This window comes from Mustelus asterias, chromosome 15 (genome assembly GCF_964213995.1).
Source record: "Mustelus asterias chromosome 15, sMusAst1.hap1.1, whole genome shotgun sequence".
NCBI classification, from domain to species: domain Eukaryota; kingdom Metazoa; phylum Chordata; class Chondrichthyes; order Carcharhiniformes; family Triakidae; genus Mustelus; species Mustelus asterias.
In genome coordinates, this window is record NC_135815.1 from 95,630,705 (window position 1) to 95,648,990 (window position 18,286).

Genomic DNA, 18,286 nt, shown 5'->3' on the forward strand with positions numbered 1-18,286 from the left:
CCCTTGAGAAGGTGGTGGTGAGCCGCCTTCTTGAATCGCTGCAGTTCATGCGTTGTGGGTTGACCCACAATGCCGTTAGGGAGGGAATATCAGGATTTTAACTCAGCGACTGTGAAGGAACGGCGATATATTTCCAAGTCAGGATGGTGAGCGGCTTGGAGGGAACTTGCAGATGGCGGTGTTCCCATGTATCTGCTACCCTTGTCCTTCTAGATGGAAGCGGTTGCGGGTTTGGAAGGTGCTGTCTAAGGATCTTTAGTGAAATGCTGCAGTGCATCTTGTAGATAGTACACACTGCTGCTACTGAGTGTCGGTGGTGGAGGGAGTGGATGTTGGTCGATGTGGTGCCAATCCAGCGGGCTGCTTTGTCCTGGATGGTGTCAAGCTTCTTGAGTGTTATTGGAGCTTCACCCATCCAGGCAAGTAGGGAGTATTCCATCACACTCCTGATTTGTGCCTTGTAGCTGATGGACAGGCTTTGGGGAGTCAGGAGGTGAGTTACTCGCCGCAGTATTCCTAGTCTCTGACCTGCTCTTGTAGCCATTGTGTTTATGTGGTGAGTCCAGTTGAGTTTCTGGTCAATGGCAACCCCCAGGATGTTGACAGTAGGGGATTCAGTGATGGTAACACCATTGAATGTCAAGGGGCGGTGGTCAGAGTGTCTCTTATTGGTGATGGTCATTGCCTCAGTGTCAACTTTTGTTTCATAATGCACCACGAGACAGTTTAACTATTTTAAGGCTGCTATATAAAGGCAATTTGGGCTAAAAGGGAGAAACGACCAACAAAGCCTGGATGTGTATTGCCAAAGTGGGCGTTCACAGCGAGGTACCAATTGCAGAGCTGTCCTGCTAGAGACCAAGGTGTGGGTTGCTTTATCCATCCTCTTAGCCGCAGTACAAATGGATCTCGGGTGACACAGCTGCGAACAACTGATCGATCTTTATTCCCAACAAAAAATAACTTACGGAAACACCAGCTTAAAAAATGAAAAAAAAAGCTAAACACTGTCACACGTCAGACTGTCTGTATGACAATGGACTGGCAGCACAGAGCTGCTGCTGCTTAATTTCCTACAATGTTGGTTCTCATACTCGTTCTATTTAGGAATGCACTTCTGAAAGATGTAGGAAAAACCGGTGGCTCTGTTGGCCACTCGTGCATTTCCTGGTAAGCAGATTAGAGCAGCACTGATTGATGAATGTGCAAAATCAGAATAGAAATATAAAATGGTTCTGTGATTTGCAAAAACACAAGAATGATTAGCAAAATGTACAGCATCCTAACCATACAATGCCAATACTGATCTCCATGACATAACTGAAGAATCTTCAGCACAATCAGTAGGGGGGACAATTGTTCACAGACTTGACAGTCATTTTACCTCTTCATTTAATTATATTTGTAATACATAACTACTTTCTTACTTACGTATCAAGGTTGCTTTAAAACGTTAATGACTGTATTTTTCTTGTTGACTCTTTAAATCCATTAAGACCAAACGCCTTTAGAAGAAAGCATTTGTTTTAAAATTCAAAGAGTACGATTACACTTGAATCAGCTAATAAAAGCGGAGTGGGTAGGTAGATAAATTGTAACTAGGGAGGATGGAGATCCAATGAAATCAAACCACACAGTGCCACGCAGTGATGGAATGCAGATGTGAATACAAGTGCTGAAGGCTTGAATATGAAAGTGGCCTTTACCTTCGGAATGGATGATACAGCCGTCGACTCCGACAGCCTTGGATATGTGTATGAACTATATGCATGTCCAGTGGGATGTGTTGACTTAAATGCACTGGCAGCATATGGCACACTTGGCTCCTGCAGTCCAGATCCTGATTTTGATCTCTGTCTCATAGTTGGCTGAGGACTTGTCTGTATGACATAGGATGACTTTGGTCGCTTGTCCAAGTCTTCCCTTTGGGGATCTGGACCCCAGTCTTTCTCTTTGCATTCCAATTTTTCCCTAGGGATTTCTCTTTGAGCATTTCTAGAAGGTGTACTTTGTTGGTGTCTCCTGTGAACTGGTGGTGACCTTTGAGCTCTTGGGGAGTCCCTGCTTGCCATAATGTGGTCTGTAGGCCTAATCTTTGACACCAAATACGCATAATAGTCTGGTGGCAATCTACCAAAATCTCCCTTGTGCGCATTTTCTTCTAAGTAATATGTTTCTACAGACCGAACTCTGTTAGAATCCTGGCCATTTTGTTGAGCAGCTTTGTTATATTTGAGATGTCCGTCCCAGTCTTCGACGTGATTGCTCTGTTCTTTGAATTTCCCTGCTGTAAACTCGTTTGGAGGTTCAATATCATATGAGTGTCTGAGATAATAATGGCTGTAGCCATTTTCTTCAGGACTGCACAGGCTATGGTTGGAATTTTTCTGTGGTGGAGCAGGTGGACTCTCCCTACGCAGAGAGTTTGAGCGAGTTACAGAAATATCATTGAACTCTTCCAAAAGGCCATTTAAAGAGGTGTCTTTCCATGCTCTGTTTCCTCTGACTATAGTCTGTAACAAAAAATAAATCAGTTAATATAGATGGAGGGTACACTGAATCATGCTTAATATCAGAATACAGCAGTCAATGCTTTAAAGCTCAATGTAATCCTTTGCATAGAACATTTTTTGATGTTTCTCTGGGAGACAAATTGTCATCAATTACAAATATTCACTCCTATTCTCATTTTAAAATGTCTATCTGGTGTTGGGTTGTGTCGGTCCGATCGAAATGCCCATCCAATCCTTTCCACTTGGTCTCAAGTATTCCCATGAGAACTGCCAATGAGGTAGAATTATAGAATACCTCCAGGGCAGGAGGAGGCCATTTGGCCCATCGAACCTGCACTGACAACACTCTATCCCCGTAACCCCACGTATTTACCCTGCTAGTCCCCCTGATATCAAGGGGCAATTTAGCTTGGCCAATCCACCTAACCGATACAACTTTTGGATTGTGGGAAGAAACCAGAGCACCTGGAGGAAACCCTTGCAGGCACGGGGAGAACGTGCAAACTCCACACAGAAAGTCACCCGAGGCCAGAATTGAAGCTGGGGCACAGCCGCTGTGAGGCAGCAGTGCTAACCACTGTGCCACCATGCCGCCCGGTGGTAGATGTCACTCAATCCTGATCAACTGGCTTGGGGGTTTGGGTGGCGAGTAGATAGGGAAGGATAAGAACACATTGGATTTAACGCTTTGAGTGCTGGTGGTGCTCTCAGTGACGGACTCCTTTCTAAATTGTTCTTCCCTTTGTATGGGCCACTTTCTGCAAAACTGGTCTAGAAATAAAACCGCAATTGCTGAAAATTTGCAATAAGAAACAGAACCGTTGGAAATACACAACACATCAGTCATCATTTGAAAAACAAAGTGATCATGTAATGTCAGCAGTCGGCATCCTCCATCATGGACTTGCTGTGTATTTCTAACATTTTCTGTTCTTATAAAAGGTTCCACCTGTCAAATATTTTCTGTTGAATAATATCAATGAAGTGTTCAAAATGAGGATAATTCACAGTTACTGAAGTCAAATTACTGGCTAATTTGAAAATATTAAAAATAAAATCATCACTTTGGTGCTATTCACATTACTCAATTTGAATTGATAGAAAGTTTAACCGTCACCACAGAAAATGGCCGGAACTTTCTGGCCTATCACGCCGGCGGGATCTTCTGCTGCGGGTTTCACGGCGGTGACAATGGGAAATCTCGTTGACAACGGAGAGGCCAGAAGATCCTGCCGCCAGTGAATGGCGGGACACCTCCCACCACCGCGAAACACGTGGCGAGTTGCACAGTAAATCCCGCCCAAATGTCTACATGATCAGACGTGGTATAGGAAGAAAAGTATAGCTCTCTCAGCTTGCGTTGAAATCCAGTAGCCATTCACAGTGTATAATGTCAAATTTCAACGTTAGAGCGGAATTAATTATATTTTGTCAATACCATGCAATAATTAGTATTTGAATTGAAAAACATTTTTTTCAAACTTTTTGGAATGTTCAGTGCCATACTCATCATTAGAACCGGAAATTCACAATTTATTTTTGCTCAATTTGTCAACAAGCATTAAGTTGATTGTTAGTTATTCTTCAGGTGAAGATGTAGATTTTGTTTTATTCATTCGTGGGATATGGGTGTTGCTGGCTGGCCAGCATTTATTGCCCATCCCTAATGGCCCTTGAGAAGGTGGTGGTGAGCTGCCTTCTATGGGTTGACCCACAATGCCGTTAGGGAGGGAATTCCAGGATTTTGACCAGCGACTGCGAAGGAACGACGATATATTTCCAAGTCAGGATGGTGGGTGGCTTGCAGGGGAACGTGCAGGTGGTGGTGTTCGCATGTGTCTGTTGCCCTTTGTCCTTCTACGTGGAAGTGGTCGTGGGTTTGGAAGGTGCTGTCTAAGGATCTTTGAAGATGCAGTGCATCTCGAAGATCGTACACACTGCTGCTACTGAGCGTCGGTGGTGGAGGGAGTGGATGTTTGTAGATCAAGCAGGTTGCTTTGTCCTGGATGGTGTCAAGCCCCTTGAGTGTTGTTGGAGCTGCGCCCATCCAGGCAAGTGGGGAGTGGTCCATCACACTCCTGACTTGTGCCTTGTAGATGGTGGATAGGCTTTGGGGAGTCAGGAGGTGCATGCAAAAAACCTTTCTAATGCAGCCCTGAGAAAAAATTGGGATGCATTTCAATTTTCAGGTATTTTATTCCAGACCTTCTCCCCTCCCTTTGAGTCCCTCCCCGGCAAATTAATTTATTTGCATAAAATTTAGCGATGAGAGTGGGGTGGTAAGAACACTTCATATCCTTGTCTCCAAACAATGAAAGAAAATGTCCCTCAGGGAAGGAAATCTGCTGTCCTTATCCGGTCTGGCCTACATGTGACTCCAGATCCACAGCAATGTGGTTGACTCTCAACTGCTCTCCAAGGACAACTAGTGATGGGCAATAAATGCTGGCCAGCCGGCGATGCCCACGTCCTATGAATCAATAAAAAAAATATAGTTTTCAGAAGCCACTTTGGAAGAAAGGCTGTTGAGCTGATCGTGCCAATCAAGACTGCAAAGAAACGCCCTCAATCAGACATTCACTACTGCAACGATGACGACTGCTTAGTAATTCTAAATGATGTGGAGATGCCGGCGTTGGACTGGGGTAAACACAGTAAGAAGTTTAACAACACCAGGTTAAAGTCCAACAGGTTTATTTGGTAGCAAAAGCCACACAAGCTTTCGGAGCTGCAAGCCCCTTCTTCAGATGAGTGGGAATTCTGTTCACAAACAGAGTTTATAAAGACACAGACTCAATTTACATGAATACTGGTTGGAATGCGAATACTTACAACTAATCAAGTCTTTAAGAAACAAAACAATGGGAGTGGAGAGAGCATCAAGACAGGCTAAAAAGATGTGTATTGTCTCCAGACAAGACAGCCAGTGAAACTCTGCAGGTCCACGCAACTGTGGGCGTTACAAATAGTGTGACATGAACCCAATATCCCGGTTGAGGCCGTCCGCGTGTGTGCGGAACTTGGCTATCAGTTTCTGCTCAGCGACTCTGCGCTGTCGTGTGTCGCGAAGGCCGCCTTGGAGAACGCTTACCCGAATATCAGAGGCCGAATGCCCGTGACCGCTGAAGTGCTCCCCAACAGGAAGAGAACAGTCTTGTCTGGTGATTGTCGAGCGGTGTTCATTCATCCGTTGTCGCAGCGTCTGCATAGTTTCCCCAATGTACCATGCCTCGGGACATCCGAGGTACCCAATGATACATTGGGGAAACTATGCAGACGCTGCGACAACGGATGAATGAACACCGCTCGACAATCACCAGGCAAGACTGTTCTCTTCCTGTTGGGGAGCACTTCAGCGGTCACGGGCATTCGGCCTCTGATATTCGGGTAAGCGTTCTCCAAGGCGGCCTTCGCGACACACGACAGCACAGAGTCGCTGAGCAGAAACTGATAGCCAAGTTCCGCACACACGCGGACGGTCTCAACCGGGATATTGGGTTCATGTCACACTATTTGTAACGCCCACAGTTGCGTGGACCTGCAGAGTTTCACTGGCTGTCTTGTCTGGAGACAATACACATCTTTTTAGCCTGTCTTGATGCTCTCTCCACTCAAATTGTTTTGTTTCTTAAAGACTTGATTAGTTGTAAGTATTCGCATTCCAACCAGTATTCATGTAAATTGAGTCTGTGTCTTTATAAACTCTGTTTGTGAACAGAATTCCCACTCACCTGAAGAAGGGGCTTAGAGCTTCGAAAGCTTGTGTGGCTTTTGCTACCAAATAAACCTGTTGGACTTTAACCTGGTGTTGTTAAACTTCTTACTATAGTAATTCTAAAGCCAGTCTGCTATAATGCACTTCCCTTTGAACACTTCCTAGCATTTGCATGGGGTAAGATTCATAGAATCATAGAATCCCTCCAGTGCAGGAGGAGGCCATTTGGCCCATCGAGTCTGCACCGACCACAATCCCATCCAGCCCCCATTCCTGTAACCCCACTTGTTTACCCTGCTAATCCCCCTGACACTTGGGTCAATTTAACATGGCCAATCCACCTAACCCGCACATCTTTGGACTGTGGGGGAGGAAACCGGAGCAACCGGAAGAAACCCACGCAGACACTGGGAGAATATCCAAACTCCACACCGACAGTGACCCGAGGTGGGAATTGAACCCGGGTCCCTGGCGCTGTGAGGCAGCAGTGCTGACCGCTGTGGCACCGTGTCGTCCAATGTTTTCTTTTTTGCCCTGATTATAGTTAAACCACATCAACAAAGACAACAGGTACAGTTGTCCCACATTGTGTTCTATAGTAGGTAGCACATTTGCAGAATATTGCATGTCAAATTTGAATGATTATAGTAGTTACATTCCCAGCCTACAACCTGATATAAATGTGATTCCATTGGGGGGGGGGGAAGAAAACCTCCTTTTTCAACGGAGATAACTCCTGATGCAAAAATCTGCATTCATTAAAAGTCTTGTGCATAAGATATTGCACATCAAATGCTTGGGATGGCACACTGAAACCGCCTGCAGCAAAGAAAAAAAAATCAAACCTTTCTCGTTAGCTGAAATACTTATTATGTTGAAATATGATCAGGAAAGATTCCAGAGAAAAGCAACTAATTCAAATGCCACAATTTCAACCAATCAGGCCGTCCAATTTAATTCCCAGCACCACTCTGGTTTCTGAGCCCGTTGAAAATGCAGTCGTATAAATAACGTTGACAATATCAGAAATGAACACCACTAAAGTCATCGGGTAAATCCTGAAGCGGAGAGACAAGAGGAAGAAAACGAGCGCGAGGGGAAAGGGTGTTCTAGTTTCCAACATTCTGCTGTGGGAAACAATACCAAGAGAGACCCAAGAACCAAGTGGGAAAGGATTCTTAAAGCGATCCAGGGATTTCGTGCTGCTGTTGACAAATTCTGCAGCAGATCCGGGAAGCAAGGGGTTTTTAATCCATAGTCATATGGAATTGCAATTCCCCAGACAGCACGGTTTCAACCAGCACAAGAGGCTACACGAAAGATGACAACCATGCTCCAGATGTCAGACTAACCCTGTGTAATACCATTGGCAATCCAGCTAGTATTTGTAAGTAAACATACTGTGGTTGTTGACATATAAGCCAACCTTTGCAGCCTCGAAGAATCCTTCCAAAAACAGGTGTTGACTTTTACGTCGAGTAGGAAAGTTGGAATACCAGCGCGCAAAAATGGGTGTTCGCCATTTTGAAACATCATTTGCTTCCAACTCAGAAAGTGGGTGTGTTATCAACTCCTGAGCACTTTCTCAACACAGCTTGATCCCTTATGCCCAGTTATAAGGTACTGGTAAGTAAGACATGCCTATGTGGGAAGGAAAATTGAGGCGGACTACAAATGCCAGCATGGCATGTCCTGGTTGAAAAAGGGACGGTTGACTTATACACCAAGTATGTGCAAAAATAGGATATCCAGGGCTGGACAAATGGGGTCATCATATATTCCAGGTCAACTTATAAGTCAGGATTTATGGTATTTCATTATTTTCCATCCTAATTCAATAGTTTGTCACAGATCCTACAAACACCACTGAGATAATGACCAGAATATCTGCTCTAATGACACCAATTGAGGTATAGGCTATGGTCACGGCATGGAGAATTCTCTTGCTCCTCTTTTGAATAGTGCCAGGAGTTCTTTCATATCCCCTGGAGAGGTCAGGCGGAATCTTGGCTTAGGATCTGAAGGGCAGCACCTCAGACAATGCAGCTCTTCCTCAGTGCATTGCACAGGTTCAGAACTGAGGTGCAGAGAGTGAAAACCACGAGAAAACATGCAAAATCCTTCAGAGTTGTAGCTGAGATTTACTAGGTGGATGTGAAGGGAGTTGCAAAAATACCTGCCTGTCACACACCACAATGCTGCTGTGCACGGTATTGATCCAGGGGCATGCAAACTATAGTAATATCTATTATTAAATCCATTTTCATTTGAAACTAATCTGAGGTGCAAAGATCACAGTGACAAGGTCTATTTAATTTTACTTAACGAGCTGTGGCCCCTAATCAATAGCAATTTTATTGATTTTCAGAGTTTCATCCTGTTCTCAATATACCATACAGGATTTCAGACTCACTGTGATTGAAGCATTCAATATTACCCAACAGACCAGTTTCGGCTTCTTCCAATGTGGTTTTACAAACTGAATGTCAAGCTGCAGCGCAGTGAGTTATAACACTGTTCTATAGCTTCTGCACATACAGGCTTAGGCCCAGGTCCAGGCCGATGGTAAGAAAATATTTTCGCTCTGAAGGCTGCTGAATTCTAAAATTAATAAGCCTTGCAGCCAAGATAAACTGTTGGTACAGCGCTGAAATAGACATACTGGGTATCCGACCCAATAAAGTCGCCATAGTCCCAGCTGAGGGGGCGATTTTAACCCAAAGATCACCACAACTCAGCTGAGGTGCAAGATTGAGAAGGCCCATGAGTAACCTCAGCCAGTACGGGAATTGAACCCACTTTGTTCTTGTCACTCTGCATCACTAACTAGCTCTCCAGCCAACTGAGCTAACCGACTCCCCAACCCAATGTTGTATTACTGGTGCAGACAAAATATCCCTCTCTAAAAATGACTGCAAATACTTGTTCCAAAAGTGGGGAAGCTGAGTACCAGGGGAAATAATCTTAAAAACAGAGCCAGTCTAAGGAGAGAAATCAGGAAATAATTCTTCATGCAAAAAGTGGCAGAAGTGTAGAACTCTCTCCCACAACAAGCAATAGGCACTCGCTCAATTAATAATTTAAAATCCAAAATTTTTGCTCAGGAATTATAGAAAAGGATCTGGAGCAAGGCTATTAATCCAGAATAAAAGCAAATTATTGCAGATGCTGGAATCTGAAACCAAAAGAGAAAATGCTGGAAAATCTCAGCAGGTCTGGCAACATCTGTGAGAGAAAAGAGCTGACATTTCCAGTCCTCACGACCCTTTGTCAAAGCTTTTCTCTCCTTACAGATGCTGCCAGACCTGCTATTAATCCAAAACACAGTAAGAGTTTTAACAACACTAGGTTAAAGTCCAACAGGTTTATTTGGTAGCAAACACCATTAGCTTTCAGAGCTCCGAAAGCTCCATTAGCTCCGAAAGCTAATGGCATTTGCTACCAAATAAACCTGTTGGACTTTAACCTGGTGTTGTTAAAACTCTTACTGTGTTTACCCCAGTCCAACGCCGGCATCTCCACATCATTAATCCAGAAACTCAGCTAATGTTCTGGGGATCTGGGTTTGAATCCCACCACGGCAGATGGTGGAATTTGAATTCAATAAAAAATATATCAGGAATTAAGAATCTACTGATGACCATATACTCGTTGTCGATTGTCGGAAAAATCCATCTGGTTCACGAATGTCCTCTAGGGGAGGAAATCTGCCGTCCTTACCTGGTCTGGCCTACATGCGACTCCAGAGCCACAGCAATATGGTTGCCTCTCAACTGCTCTTGGACAACTAGGGATGGGCAATAAATGTTGGCTGGTCAGTGATGCCTATGTACCACGAATGAATTTTAAAAAGGCAGGTGGATAGTGTAAAGATACAATCTCCTCAGTGTATGGCGGCAACAGGCCTGAAGTGCAGAATGTCCAACACCTATTCTTTTATCCCTATTCATCGGCAGCGCAGTATTTCTGCATCTAGCAATCCCTTTTATCTTTTTCCTTGCTGGCTTGCACTTTTTGCCTCTTTTTTAAAAAAAAAACCCCATCTTGCTGCTGATAAAGTAATTTAGGTCACATGTCAATATTCTAGACATCTGATAACTGCATGAACAAGGTGCCAAAGCTTCAGTCATTCAGTGTTAAAAAAAACAAACCAAACTTTAATGTGCGATTTCCTAATTACGTGAAACGCGGTATTTGAAACTGTTTGTAAGCGAATGAATGAATTTAAATCAGGGTAGTCAATAAAAATGACAGGAAAAACATGTTTATTCCACCCATGGTAACAACTACTAAATAAATTTGAAAAAATTAATTGGTAATATTGTAGAGGTAAGGAAGGGGAAAGAACAGGATGCTTTTAAAAAAGCACTTTTTTTTACTGTAAACATTTAAAATTCTTTGAGCAGATGAAATTATGTTTTACAGGCATTACAGTGGCATGAAAGCAATAAAGCCTTTATATGCCTGATCATCATAGAATCCTACAGTGCGGAAGGAGGCCATTCAGCCCATCGAGTCCACACCGACCACAATCCCACCCAGGCCTTATCCCCATAACCCCAAGCTAATCCCCCTGACACTAAGGGGCAATTTAGCATGGCCAATCCACCTAACCTGCACATCATTGGACTTGATGAATTTATGTTTTACTGCCATTACAGTCGTATCAAAGCAATAAAGCCTTTATGTGCCTGATGTCACAGCAGTATTAAATTTAAGAAATTTCTGCTCAGCCTTGTAGTGGGGAAGTTGAAATTAAATTGGCTGCTTAAATGCTAATTTGTTTTAAAAGATTGATTAGCTGGATTATGTTGCGAGGTGAACAACTGAGAATAAGCCCATCACAGAGATGTCATTTTCTCAAATCAACAATTAAAGATGAAATTTTACTTTCTAAATTTTTGAGGTAAAATGCCGGATGGGATTTTCCGGCCGCGGGCACCCCAAGACCGGAAATCCCCGCCCGAACTTAAAACAGGCCTTGAAACAGTCCGACAAATTTTTTCTATCGCCCGTTACAATTCCCACGGACGGGCAAGACAGGAAATTTCATCCACTGTCTTTACAGTAAACTGTATTTCATACTTTATGCTAAAAAGTTTCTCTTTAAGGTGGCGCAGTGGTTAGCACTGCTGCCTCTCAGCGCCAGGGACCCAAGTTCAATTCCGGCCTTGGGTGACTGTCGGTGTGGAGTTTGCACATTCTCCCCGTGTCTGCGTGGGTTTCCTCCCATGCTTCCTCCCACAGTGCAATGATGTGCGGGTTAGGCTGATTGACCATGCTAAATTGACCCAAAGGTCAGGGGGATTAACAGTGTAAATATGTGGTGTTACGGGAATAGGGCCTGGGCGGGATTGTAATTGGTGTAGACTTGATGGGCTGAATGGCCTCCTTCTGCATTGTAGGGATTCTATGATTTAGCTTCAGTCAAGAAATGTAGCCTCACTTGTTCTTCCCTGCACCGAAAAAGCATTCAATAATTTTGCTCGCAAATACTGAGAAGCCATTGCTTTATTCCAAAATCATTCACGCAACAGGAATGGAGTTATCTCACCAGTTTTTGTTAACCTGTTATTTTACCAGGTCACTGAGTAAATTGCTTACAACCAACTACTTGAGTACAAATAGAATCCCCATAGTGCAGAAGGAGGCCATCTGGCCCATTGAGCCTACACTGACAACAACCCAACCCAGCCCCGACCCCCGCAACCCCACACATTTACCCCGACAACCCCCCGAACCGACATATATTGGGACACTAAGGGGCAATTTAGAATGGCCAATCAACCTAACCCACACAACTTTGGACTGTGGGAGGAAACTGGAGCACCCGGAGGAAACCCACGTAGACACGGGGAGAAAATGCAAACTCCATGCAGTGACCCGAGGCCGGAATCGAACCTGGGTCCCTGGCGCTGTGAGGCAACAGTGCTAACCACTGTGCCACCGTATAGTGTGATCACAGCCCCATCTTTGTACAAGTAAACTTTTAACCTCGATATAATTACAAATGTTAATATCCACAATCGCTGTTTATTATAAATTAGTTACATATTTTAGTTCCAAGCGTATTTATCAAGGTAGAGCACATTGAACTGACACAAGATGCAAGGACAAAAGGGAAATTCTAATCATTAAAGACTATCGAGTTTCAAATATCACAATGTCATCTCATATATACGGTTTAAAGTCAAACATTTTCAAGTGCCTGCCTTTCATTTCCATTTTATTGCTTTTGGAGCTGTTCTGGGGGTTTGTTCTGGATTTCAGTGACAGCGGCCATTTTTCATGAGGCTCCTTGCACAGTCTGTTCTTTGATGATAAGCTGCAATGGGAAAATATTTCCTGTTTGCAGAAAGACTTGCTCCCTCTCAGCAGCAGAATAAGACTCAAAGCAAATTAACCGTGATAAAATAGCTGAAGGCATAATTAATAACCCTACCCCTTTAATGCCTCTCATCTATCGCATAGCACAAGTTCAACCACCCAACGCACAAAGTTGCACTGTAATAATTCTAAATGAACTGCTAACTGAAGGACAAGATGGCAACTCCTTTCCAGCTCTCATTTTCAACACTTCCTTCATCGAGATTGTAAATCATCTATGGTGACACTTTTACTTTTAATCACACTACTGAATTCCAGGACTATCAGATTGTATTTATTTCCACTAGATGCAAAATCTATAAGCATTTATTTTCATTAGACTGCCATCATATTTCATCTTCATGCTTACCAGGAAATAAATTCCAGAAAAGCTGGTCCTGTCGCGGTCAATGGGATTTTCCCTTGTTCGCATCCTCTGCCACTGGGGAACCTACGGTGGGGGCCCATGTTAGAGTGACCCATATGGAATTTGATGCTATTGAGCCTTTCAGAAATGTATTTTAATCATGTTTCTCTGCAGTTCTTTTAAGAGGACCGTTTGTGCTTGTTGCTGTCCTGTCAGAGTCAACGTTGTTTTATTGTTGTTAGAGTCATATAATAGGTTTTTCTTTATTTTTCATCTGGGCCTAATGTGATGTCCTGGAATTTTACAACCCTTTTGAATTGTTGGGGGGAAGAATGAATGGCAGGGACAGGTTTTTTTTGTCAAAAGAGTTTTTACTTTCAGTTTTGGTTGCTGGCTAGTTAGAAGGTGTTTGGAGTCCCGGCTGGATGCAGCGTGTTTGTCTCTCACCCTAGTATTAGAAATTCTGCTGGCTAGTTAGAAACAGTTTCTTTGCCTTTCTGGAGTGAAAATGTTACTGTTGGTGGTTTGCTAACTAAAGGCAAGCAATGGCTCTATCTCTACCTCGAGGCAGGCTGAAAACGCCAGGGCAGGGAGGTCAGAGATTCAATTCTCCATCCAAAGAACTAATTCACAGCAGACATTGCAGAGCTAGAAAATCCAGCATCATGTGAACATTCTTATTTTCTGTGCTAAACCTGGGACGGGTGTGTGTTTGTAAGAGTGTTTGGTTGGAACAGTGCGTTTAGTTGTTAAGGTTTCTACAATATCATGGTTGCTTTTTTCTTGTTTGTATTTGATAAAAATTATTGCTAATTTTCTTTCTATATGTTAACTGTATTCTTAAATAAACTTTGTTTGATAAAAGCTCCCTAATGGGTCATTTGAATCATACCTGGAGTGAAACATCTTATCTTACCCATGCCAAATTCAAAGTGCAAAACTAGGCTGACTTCATAAAATACCTTGGAGTTTCTGACCTTGGGTTACAACAAATTAAAGATGCATTTTATAACATAACGTAATTTTCCATCTTCTCCTTCAATTAACATTTCTGGCATGAACTGATTGGGCCAAATGGTCCGTTTCCCTACCATGAATTCTATGTAATTGACAAGCAATCAAATGGGAGTAGAATCCCAAAATCATACAGCACAGAGGGAGGCTATTTAAGGCATATCATGCCTGTATGTGTTCTTGAAAAAGTGTTGAGACAATTTCTCCAACTCCCCTGTTTTTTTCTCAAAATGGACATTACAAGTTATGACAGTATTTGTAATGGTTGTGCACGGTCCTCAAAGATCTAACCACCCAGCAGTAACGAGGCTCGGACATGTTCCTGTCAGCCACCGCATGGTAGAAGCACCTCTCTCAACCTGCCAACCATTTCTAAACTGCCAGCATTGGTGAGCGGATATTTCCTCTGGTTAAACACTGGGAACACTGAATCCATGGTCTTCTGCCCTCACTGCAAACTTTGGTCCCAAGCCACCAACCCTCCCCAACCCCAACCTTCGCCCTGGCAACCATCTAAAGATGAATCAGACTGGTCCACAACCTTAGGTGCCTCATCTGACCACAAGATGAGGCTGTGGCCACTGAGCTTCTGCTTCTTGCTGAAATCCTCATCCATGACATTCCTGAAATATACTTTAATGGGAATATGTTTTGGCAGCATAAGATTCAATGGGCTGAAAGGTCTTTCCATCCAAATTGATGTTCTGACCTTGGGATACAATACATAGCTGCTGGTTGGATCCAAAATAATGTTCATTTGGTATTTACTCAATTACCAATTAGATATCAAGACAGATTATCTGGACCTGTTAAAGAGCTGAAGGGGCTGGAATGCATCATATTAACAGAGGACAGTCACACTGGATGAATGGTCTTGCTTATTATTACTTTCCAGGACTTTTGGGGTGCCCAACTTCTAATTGTGGTGGCGACTGTCAGCAATTAAGTCATGTGTAAAATACAGACCAAAGATAAATAAATCTATTGAAAAAGGAAAAACCCACCAGGAGCCTGGGTGAATAAAACAAAATCATACTATACACTGATTACTACAGGAAAATTAATTAATGGAGATAATAATGACACGGCACGGTAGCACAGTGGTTAGCACTGCTGCTTCACAGCTCCAGGGACCTGGGTTCGATTCCCGGCTTGGGTCACTGTCTGTGTGGAGTTTTCACATTCTCCTCGTGTCTGCATGGGTTTCCTCTGGATGCTCCGGTTTCTTCCCACAGTCCAAAGATGTGCGGGTTAGGTTGATTGGCCAGGTTAAAAAAATTGCCCCTTAGAGTCCTGAGATGCGTAGGTTTGAGGGATTAGCGGGTAAATATGTGGGGGTAGGGCCTGGGTGGGATTGTGGTCGGTGCAGACTCGATGGGCCGAATGGCCTCCTTCTGCACTGTAGGGATTCTATGATTCATCTTCAAGAGCGCACTCTCAAAATGGCTGACTGCTGCTTTTCTCCCAGTACTCTTTTTAGCTTTTAGGGGGAGATGGTAGCATAGTGGACTTAATACAGAGGCCCAGCCGAACGTTCTGGGGAGGCGATGGTCTGGTGGTATTACCGCTAGACTATTCATCCAGAAACTCAGCTGTATGTGCTGGGGACTCAGGTTCGAATCCCACCACAGCAGGTGGTGGAACTTGAGTTCCACAAAAAATACCTGGAATTAAGAATCTACTAATGACCATGAAACCATTGTCGATTGTCGGAAAAACCCATCTGATTCGCTAATGTCCTTTCGGGAAGGAAACCTGCTGTCCTTACCTAGTCTGGCCTACATGTGATTCCAGAGCCACAGCAATGTGGTTGATTCCCAACTGCCCTCCAAGGACAACTAGGGATGGGTAATAAGTGCTGGCCCAGCCAGTGACGCCCATGTCCAACAAATGAATAAACAAAAAAGAACGAAGGAATCTCGAATTGAATGGTAATGATGATTTATCACCGATTGTTGTAAAAATTCCTCCCACAGTCCAAAGATGTGCAGGTTAGGTGGACTGGCCATGCTAAATTGCTCCTTAGTGTCAGTCAGAGAATCAGTGCAGATTCGATGAGTCAAATGGCTTCCTTCTGCACTGTAGGGATTCTATTCTATAAGATGGGGATGAGCCAGGCCATGGACTAATCTGCAAACAATGATACGAAACTCAGATTTGAAGTGTCATTTAACCTAGGTCAGCACACACAGGGATGATGTGTGAATGTGTGAATGGGACTTGGTGCAAGTTTGGTTTCATAGTCATTCATAACATCCATTCCTTATTGTTTATTTCCCTGATGGTACAATAATTTTCTATTTAAGAGTGAAATTACTAAACCAAAGACAACCACAACAATCCTGCAGCACAATAGGTATCATTCATGGAGAGGCGATGGCCTAGTGGTATTATCGCTGGACTATTAATCCAGAAACTCTGGGGACCCGGGTTCGAATCCTGCCACGGCAGATGGTGGAATTTGAATTCAATAAAAAAATCTGGAATTAAGAATCTACTGATGACCACGAAACCATTGTCGGAAAAACCTATCTGGCTCACTAATGTCCTTCAGGGAAGGAAATTTGCAGTCCTTACCTGGTCTGGCCTACATGTGACTCCAGAGTCACAGCAATGTGGTTGACTCTCAACAGGCCTCCAAGGGCAACTAGGGATGGGCAATAAATGCTGGCCAGCCAGCGACGCCCATGTCCCACAAATGAATAAAAAAGAAACAAAGGAATCTAGAATTGAATGGTGGTGACGATTTATCATCGATTGTTGTAAAAATCATTTGGTTCATTAATGCCCTTTAGGGAAGGAAATCTGGCATACATGCGACTCCAGATATACCTTGCCTCTTAACTGTCCTCAGTTCAAAGACAACAAATGCTGGCCTTGCCCACATGAAAGAATCCATTTTTTTTTTAAGAGGCACAACATATTTCAGGCGAAACATCTGGGAGTAGCACATCAAGGTAATTTAAGTGGGTTTGAATAATTACTGTGGCCTTAATGAGGGCAGTGAAAATCAGCAACGCCTCTGAGCATGGAGAAAACAGGGAGAAGCAGACCTTAATGCTGCTCTCCAGAACTCCTACCCTACTCATCAGAAGATGATTAGCTGTATTGGCAATCCTGGTCAAGATCAGCCCCATCATCTTAGACCCAATTGTCAGATTCTTCAAACCCTACTCACCCTGTTATCACCTGCATTAGCAGCGCAACTGATGAGAGAACCGTCAGGCCCCAATATCTCTAACCAGGCAACTAATATAGATCTGGCAACATGAAAATCATGGTTAGGAGAAAAGTTAAGACAAATGTTTTTCTTATTTCTATATTTTTAATTGATCAATTTCTTCATTTGAGGAAAAAAAACGCATTTATAGAATCCCTCCTGAACTGTCCAGAACAAGGCCATTTGGCCCATCAAACCTGCACTGACTCTCCAACAGCGCATCTTACCCAGGCCCAACTCCCACTGCCCTATCCCCGTAACCCTGCGCATTTACAATTGCAAATCTACTTAATCTACATATCTTGGGACACTAAGGGGCAATTTAGCATGGCCAATCCATCTAACATTTGGAGTGAGAGGGGAAACTGGAGCACCTGGAGGAAACCCACTCAGACAGGGGGAAAACGTGCAAACTCCACACAATCACCCAAGTCTGGAATCGAATGTGGGTCCCTGGCACTGTGAGGCAGCCGTGCTAACCACTGTGCCACCGTGCCACCTGTGTGTAGCATTGCTCACAGTTTCAGCACATCCCAAATTGCTTTACAATCAATAGATTAATTTTGAAATGCAGCCACTGTTGTTACACTAGAAAATGCAACATGTAAATTGTGAACAAGTCTTCACACACAACCGAATAAATGATTCACACATAATGAACAGTACAGATGGCAGTGGTCTTGCCTAATAGCTGGCGAGCAAGCAAGAGCCTCCATTGGGGAAGTCCTCTCAGGCACTTAAATAGCCAGCAGTGGACTTTCCCTGGGATCCTTGATCCCAGGGGTGGAATTCCCACCCTCCTGAGCTAGCGATTGCAGGCAGCCATAGAGGACGCAATGTCAGCTGCAAGGATGCACCCAGAGAATGGTCTAGGATCACCATAGACCTAGGCCACAGGTGAGTGAGGTTAAGGAGCTTGCAGGAGACATGGGTGGAAGGGCTTCGGCAGCAAGGGTAATGGGTGGCTCTTAGCAGGCACGCCCTTCACCGATGCTGGGTCCCTCAGTCAGACACCAAATACTTGTGAAGGAGATCTGTCCGGTAGCCCGCAAGCAAATATGCCAGGATTTGCATTTCGCATTTTGGGCTTC

General features: G+C 43.8%; 1 protein-coding gene across 2 annotated transcripts in view; it reads right to left on the minus strand.

Annotated features, from left to right (window-relative positions):
• pak5 (p21 protein (Cdc42/Rac)-activated kinase 5) overlaps positions 1–18,286 on the minus strand; it is a 204,651-nt gene that overhangs the window by 47,030 nt on the left and 139,335 nt on the right. For both annotated transcript variants that reach the window (XM_078230354.1, XM_078230353.1), the window contains one exon: positions 1,707–2,513. In XM_078230354.1, coding sequence (XP_078086480.1) covers positions 1,707–2,513 — 807 coding nt within the window. The remainder of the gene's footprint in view (positions 1–1,706; positions 2,514–18,286) is intronic.